General features: G+C 47.8%; 1 protein-coding gene across 2 annotated transcripts in view; it reads left to right on the top strand.

Annotated features, from left to right (window-relative positions):
* Nucleotides 1–1,419: 1,419 nt before the first annotated feature.
* Nucleotides 1,420–7,734, top strand: part of TRIP4 (thyroid hormone receptor interactor 4) — a 34,519-nt gene continuing 28,204 nt past the window's right edge. For both annotated transcript variants that reach the window (XM_085300701.1, XM_085300700.1), the window contains exons 1-4: nucleotides 1,420–1,527; nucleotides 2,472–2,638; nucleotides 2,881–3,017; nucleotides 6,340–6,573. In XM_085300701.1, coding sequence (XP_085156827.1) covers nucleotides 1,442–1,527; nucleotides 2,472–2,638; nucleotides 2,881–3,017; nucleotides 6,340–6,573 — 624 coding nt within the window. In that variant the 5' untranslated portion in view covers nucleotides 1,420–1,441. The remainder of the gene's footprint in view (nucleotides 1,528–2,471; nucleotides 2,639–2,880; nucleotides 3,018–6,339; nucleotides 6,574–7,734) is intronic.

Genomic DNA, 7,734 nt, shown 5'->3' with positions numbered 1-7,734 from the left:
GCGGCGTCGCGCCCGGCCCGGCTCGGCTCGGCCCGGCCCGCGCATTCCGTCCTTTTCCAACAGTTATTGCTCTCTTTATCTTAAAATTCCTTTTAATGTTTATTTTCATGTGCATCTTTCTTTCATGTTTATCCACCTGCTCTTCATTATGTTGCCGAAAGCACCGAGCGATTTGAAAGGTGTCAATAGCAACATATATATCTGATAAACACATTAACGGGCGCTGCCTGTGTCACAGGCCCTGTCCCTAGGYGGGCACGGGCCCATCTTTGGCCTTGCTTCCTTCCTCTGCACAACCCCGCCAGGTCGGGCCTTTATGGCCCAACATGAGCACGCCCACGGCGGCGGAGGTGGCCCAGACAGATTCCTCCAAGAATTCCACCAGAATTGCTGCCGAGGGAAATATTCTCACTTCCCTGCAGCCTATGCAGACTGGGGAGCTGTGGGTTTTCTTTCACACAAGCTTGCACCATTTCTGCCCCCTGAGTTCAGAGAAGTCTTAGGCTCCTTTTGAACAAGATCTAGATCCACAGCTTTCTGATGATGAAGGACAAATCGAAGGGGCAGCGCTGTGTTGATGGGGGCAGAAGGCAACTCAGGGCACCCACCCTGTATCCAGCCCCCCTCCTCGCTGCCCAGCACAGCCTTGTCCCTCCCATCCAGGCCTGGGGAAGATGATCAGCGGCGGCAGGAGCTGCTGGCCGGACCCCACCTTCACGGCAGAGCCAGAGAAATTGCTGAGGAAGGAACAAAAAAGACTAAAACTGACCTTTTCTGCTCCTTATCCAGGAGCCAGAGCTGGAAGCTGCCATCCAGCAGGTGCCTGTGCTGTGGCTGCCTCCCCAGCCACTTTCCTGTGGAGTCCGTGCCAGCTGCTGGGAGCCTTTGTGTGTGAGCAAGGCAAGCTGAAGGCCTCCAAGCCTCCAACTCGACTCTTCTCTTTCCTTTCCTGTTTTGTCAGCATTTGAGGCCAGGTTATCTGCATTTCTTTGGTTTCCCTGTAGGCCTTGGCAATGAGGGTTTCCCTGGGTGGAGCTGGTGTGCCTGAAAGCTCACCTTCAGAGCAGAGCTGTGCCCTGGTAAGGCAGCAGCGTCGGCGATGACAGATTGCTGGCTGATGCCTTCCCGCTTCGGAGGCAGGGTGCACCGAGGCGCAATGGCCTCGCCTGCAGCACAGCACCCCGTTGTAGGCAGAGGGGACCTTGATTCGGTCCTGGGAGCAGTCTGGCTCGAGGGCCAAAACTACAGGAGGATTAACTTTGGGGGAATCGGGTCTGTCTGTTCAGTCAATCAATCCCCCCCCCCAAAAAAAAAGAAGAAGAAAAAAAGAAAAACTAACCGGCTGCGCTCCGCGCCCCGCCGGAACGGGCGCGCCGCGGCCGCGTTTCCGAGGGGAGCGGGCGCCGCGGTGCGCCGCCCTTTGCCTTCCCCCGCGCGCAACATGGCGGCTCCCAGCCCGCTCCTGGACTGGTGCGTCCAGCACCTCCGCGGCGACTTCGGGCTGGACGTGGGCGAGGAGGTCGTGCGGTGAGCGGGGCCGGAGGGGCGCGGGGAGGCTCCCSCTGCCTGGCCCGGGCGGCACGGGGCTGCTCTGGCCCGCCCTGGCGGGGCCCTGCGGGAGCCGTGGAAGGCCTCGCTGAGCGCTGGGACGCCCCGCCCGCGCCCCAGCGGGTCCCTCCGTCCCCTGCCATGTTGCGGGGGGCACTCGGGCTCCTTCAGGCGCTGCTCGGGTGCCTTCGGGCCGCCCCTTGRGGCTTCTCTTTCTCCCTGCATCACCTTCGCTCAGGGTGCCCTGGGCAACCTAAATGGGAAACGCTGGGTTTGGAGTGCGTTTTGGACCGTTGTCGGGGGTGCCGCTCGCAAGACGAGGGCTCCTTCTTCCTCCACGCATCGGGGACCCTGGGGACAGCCCCTGGCGTCTCCGCGCCTTGCCCGGTCCCTCCTGCTGGTTCCCTGTGAGGGGACCACGAGAAGGGCCTATGTGAAGCACTTGGACTGTGCAGGGTAGGAGACGGCCGGGAGGGGTGTTACGTGGCTATAGATAGGTGAAGAAAGGCACACAGCTATTTCTGTGTATTTAAAGCAGAAACCCCTCATGGGCTTAAGTTTATTGTTAGATTTTTAAATTACGTGAGGGAAGCATGGAGCTCAGTGTGGGGTTTTTAGCGTGTGGCAGAATTGACAGCAGGAACGGGGTAAGAAAGATGGTTTACCTTCCTTCTTCTTCTTCTTCTTCTTCTTTTTTTTTTTTTTTTTCCCAGTGAAAGAGCATCAAGAGATTTCTCAAAGCGTGCCTGTCTCTGAATTTCTCTTAGAAAATTCCTTCCTTCCCGTGGTCTCTTCAGCAGCCTGAAGGGGAAAGTGCAGGAGATTAGTTGCACTAGTCGCGTGTGTTTGCAATTAGACTGTTGGTTTCCTGAGAGCAAAAGCCCTGTTACCCATTCCCTCTCCCCCATGCTGTCTTCCTGCAGGTACATCTTGTCAATAACAAACGAGGATGAGATCCGGGAGTACATCATTGACCTCATTCAGGGGACTGACGGGAAGAAGAGCCGGTTTGTAGAAGAACTGCTGGCCAGGTGGCGGAAATCCTTTCAGCTGCCTTCTGAGCCTTTACCAGTGTATCGGAAAAAGGATGGTGAGTGGTCCTGAGAGGAAGGAATTAAAGTATCAGATAAGCTCATCTCAGTTGTTCTGTTTGTAGACAGTTATAGGGCTCTGAAGAATCTGGGGATAGTCCTGTTTCTGTATGTCATGAGATGTGTAGGTCATGAGAGTTTAAAGCCAGTTTTCATATGCCAGCTGGATGCAAGAGTTCAGGGACATCTTTTTCTTGCTGGTAGTTACCAAGCCTTTCTTTGTGGTTACGCATTCTTCTAGAGACTTCGGAAGCGCCTCGGGCTGGAGACCAGGCAAAAAAGGGTAAACGCAAAGGAAGGAACAAACAGGAAACACCTGCATATGCTGAGCCAAGTGTTCACGCAGAGGAAGTAAAAACCCCCCTTGACCTGGCCAAGGTGAGTGTATTTGGCACTTGAAGGCAGAGAAACCGCTGGAGTGTTGAGTGACTTTGTGGGTCAGTGGATCTTCAGGACAGATTATGAACTTAGCTTGGAGCAAGAGCTAATATCAAGTACTCTAACAAAATAAGTGATTGAAAATGGAGATAAGCTTTCAGAGATATGAATCCTTTGTTATTGGAATCCTGATGAAAGCAATTAGGTACTTGAAAGCACATTGCGTTTTCTGGCTACATCATTGTGTCTAAGAAATACTTACCTTTCCAGTCAAACCTTGTCCTACTTATGTTCTTTAGCATCTTACCTATAGCAGTGCTTCTGTAAGATACATGTGGCTTGCTAGCAAGAGACCTTTCTTCACTATTAAACAGCGTTTAACCTGGCAGCCGTGAGCTATAACCTGAGCAAGTGCTTTGGCAGCTGTTGGGATGGATGAGAGTTGTACGATGTAAGAGCATTGCCAGCAAGTGGTACAGTAGCCCAGTTGCAATGACAGGGGCAGCTGTTTCCATACACCGGTGCTGTTCAAAGCTGACAGGAGATTTGGGCAGACAGTGCTCATGTTGTGTGTGTGCAGGAGTCTTCACTACTGTGGGGTAAATGACAAACCTAGGAACGGGGAGAAAAGTTGTGTATGTTTGTATCTGTAATGGAGAGTAGAATATCAATCATCAAGTAGTGAATATGTCAAAGCAGATTTTACTCCCTCTAAAAAAGCTTGAATGAGAGAGTGCACAGTGAAAATAGATGTTACAATTAGTAATAGCAGGTATTTCTTTAAATCAGAGTTGAGAAGGTTGTGGAATTAATAAAGCCAGCATGTGGGTGAAATGTTCCTATGTGCTCTATTCAAAACCTTTTGGTCATGCTGAATAAAGCTTTAATTGGCAATTGAAATATTGCAGGCTGCCAGGCTTCTGCTGCTTCAGAGAAAAGGCCTTGAACGCTAGATAGAGGACTTTGAAGAGCTGCAGCTAGTGCATTTTCACTGGGCTTCAGATTTGGTTTGGTGCTCTGATTTGGCTATTTCTCTCCCCTGCTCAGCTCCACTTCTGAATCCTTAGTTTTGAGATTTAGATGTTGTTGAATCCTGTAAACAAAAATTCTTGAAGTACACATAAATAATTTGAACTCCAATGAAAGAGAACAGAAACACTAAAAAACAGGAAATCCAGCTGTTTCCAAGCAGCACAGTGCCACGCAGCAAACATTAGTTGCTTTGTTTATGCTTTTCTTTTATAGTTGACTAATGCCTTTTCTTTAGCAGTCCTGCTTTCAATTCAGCAGAACTGAGCGCGTCAGTAAGCACATCAGGTATGAGGATATTTGCTGTTAAACGTTGTAATTCCCTGGACTGAATTTCTGGATTTTGTTTTTTGTATGTTGGGTTTTGACCCTGAGCTTTACAGCTTACTTGCTGAGAACCCAAGCTCCTTGCTTACATACTGATCCAGCTGCAGAACGGTGGCTCCAGTTTGTATCAAGTATAGCAGATAATTGCTATCTGAAGTGTAGGAGCGTGCTCTGCAAAAACAGGTGTGTGAATGTGCAGTGTGCCTGATTTACGTTAGACTTGCAGTGGATTCCTTCATGCTGTAAACATCAACTGTACTGCACATCCGGAAATTAAGTTCCACCATTTATCCAGGTGCATCTCTGACATGGAATCACTGCATAACATCTAAATTCTAAAAGTCAGGTTTGCACCTGGATAAATTGTGGAAATTAGAGTTACGGTTTTAAATTGAGGATTTTGTACTAGAGAAGCTGCAAATGCTTCAAGTGTTTTTAAAGGCAATTGTCTGAAAGGTAAAAGAACGCATTCTTGAAACTAAAGGGTCAAAATGAACAGTTACGTGCTGTTTCATTGGAGTTGTCTTTTAACCTAATAAAACCACTGAAAAACCTTTGCCAAGATTTGCTAATCAAGGTCACTTGATCCATTTTTGTTCTTTCCTGACCATAGCGTTTGGATTTGGTTGTGGTAATAAAGCCAGCTGGGCACAGCTAGGGGAACTGGAAAGGCTGTGCCTGCTTGTTGCTAAACCAGTAGCCTGATGCTATTGAGAAGAGAGCATGAGCCAAGCTGGTGAAAACAACTGCCACTATATAGCACCATCACTGAGAAAAGGAATGTGGGAGGACACTGGGAGCTAGAAGCGGTGCTAGCTGGGCTGAGAGTCAGGGAGCTGGAGCAATCTTTTAGCATACAGCAACCAAAGAAAACGAGTTGTTTTTCTGTAGTGAATCAAGATAGGTTTTCTGGGAAAGAGATTCTTAGAAATCCTCTTCTGTTCTATATGAGAGAGAGTCTTCTGCAGAGGAGAGGCAAAAAAAAGCTGTCCTTGCGCTGCAAGAGGGTTTTCAGGTGTGTCACGGATAGGACAAGTAAAAGGTGGAGAGTACGTTTGTATTGGAGTGATGCTTGCTGAAACAGCTAAGGGTAATAAGTCTTAGCTTTTCTTGGTCATGGCTGGTGTGCAGTTCACGGTTGAAAGCAGTCTCATCTAGTGTTATGAGATGGGTTTGTGCCTGGAGTGTGTTGTGCTTACTTTCAAAGCACCAGTTTTTGAGCATTGCCAGAGAAATGGTGTCAGGCTCAAGATGGCTTTGGTCTGTCCCTCTGGAGCGATTTCTGTGTTCTATGTTTGTTTTCTTTTTGCAATTAATTGTGTTCTATTTGTAATTAATTTCTCTATGTGATTCACATCTCAACTGATACCTACTGGAGATATCGGGGTGAGAGGGAACCCTTTGTTTCTTTGATCAGGATTCAAAGTCCCTCCCTTGGGGAGAAAATGGACAATTCTGCTGTTAGATGGTTAATACAACCATCATCCAAAATACCTTGCTCATTCCTGATGAGGGTTTCTCTGCCTCAGCTTAGTCCAAACCTTAGATATGCAACGCTTGATTGAAGCTAGAGAGGAGCCTTTGAGAGTAAGTCTGGGAGTAGCTGGGCTGCTGTTTGAAGCTGTTAAATATCAGTCGATAATACTTGTCCTGGAGACTGACAGCACTGCTACTACCTGGACCCAAGCAATTTCAGCTTACAGAGGCAGCAAGCATATCGAATGGATCTGCGACATCCTTTTGTCCTTGTTTTGTTTAGATTGCTTAGATCTTTCCTGGCAGTCCTAAGCTTGTCTTTCAGTTGTCTTGATTTGAATCTGGGGTCTGGTCCAAGTTTCATTCCAGTCGGGCGGAAGGATGAATGTTAGAGTCTCTCCAGTCTGTTCAAGGGTCGATGCTTTCTCTATTCTCCCCTGGCTGCTGCTGGGCAGCAGTGTGAATGCAGTTTGTTTCCTTTGCTTCTCAGGCACAGGAGACTGGCAGTGGAGTCAACAGCAGCAATAATTCCTCTAAGAAGAAGACCAAGTATGTCAACCTGTATACCAAGGAAGGACAAGACAAACTGGCCGTCCTGATCCCTGGGCGTCACACCTGCGAGTGCCTGGGCCAGAAGCACAAGCTCATCAACAACTGCTTGGTTTGTGGACGCATTGTCTGCGAGCAGGAGGGCTCTGGACCCTGCTTATTCTGTGGTGCACTGGTTAGTAATGAGATGGTTTTTGTTTTGCCGTGTTTAAATGCAGCATATTGTGCTGAGTGGTTTGAAATGGCCTGGGGCTGAAGTAGCCTCTTTGCTTCTCTTATATCGAAGCTTCTGTGGTGAACTTCTCCAAGCTCTACAGCTGTGCAGGAAGGAGCCTGTACCACCTCTTTCTGAGGGAAGGAGAGATGATGCGGCTTTGAGTTAACTTTCTGCTTCTCTTGCGATGGACTGCATCAGAGAGAGAGGAGAGTTTTCCTGCATAATTTGCACCACTTTGGAGCTTATCTCATACATGGCACTGTCCTGTGTACTGCACTGGTGCCCAAAGTCTGTGTGGGGCTTGAACAGGGGAGGCAACTCTGCCAGGGCCAATTGGCTGACTATTTCCTGAAGCGCTTGTGCTATGTGCGTTTGGAATATCTAGTACGTCCCGCATTTGTTTGAAAGGGCACTTTTTGGAGGAAGAAGGCAAGGAGAGGTATCACGCGATGTATTACAGGTACTCTCAGCATGCATACACAGTCGTAGAGTCTTTGGCTTTGAAACCTTCAACAAAGATTTCCTTTTTCCGAATGGTCATTAGTTGTTAATACACCTTTCAAAAATCATGTTTAAAATGGAGGACGCTGAATTTGGTTGCTTTTGTTATTATAGTTTTTCACTCTAAATTGATTTTTTTAAATTAAACATTCAAGTGGTATTTGTGCTCTGGACAAGATGGTGATTATAGATTCAGTAAAGTTATCTTCAGGAGATCAAAAATCAAGCAGTTGGATGGAGAAAATATTTTAAATCAGACTGATAACTATTTTTAAAGACCTATTTAACTACAAGTGAYTGACCAAGAGGAAGGACCTTTCTGTTAAACATTACTTATCCACTCAGAGGAATTCTGAGTGCATTCCTCATTGTTTGAGATCACCTAGCAGTGTGCTCACCCACAGAACCAAGAAAGACCAAGCTGTACATGGCTCATGGATTGTTTTTTAGAAATGTAAATAAAGAACAAGCTTTCAGGATTCACTCTGTGTAAATAACACAGAAGGAAACAAGGTGTGGACTATCTTGGCCGTCTTTAACAGCTTGCCTTGAGCTGTTGTCTGAGGCTCCAAAGCTGGCCAACCACGTGATGTCCTTCCTAATCTTCATTTTATTTCC

This window comes from Rhea americana, unplaced genomic scaffold (assembly GCF_003343005.1).
Source record: "Rhea americana isolate MKP2758 unplaced genomic scaffold, rheAme1 scaffold_168, whole genome shotgun sequence".
Lineage (NCBI taxonomy): Eukaryota > Metazoa > Chordata > Aves > Rheiformes > Rheidae > Rhea > Rhea americana.
The sequence above is the reverse complement of the archived record's forward strand: the minus strand, read 5'-3'. Positions and strand labels throughout refer to the sequence as shown.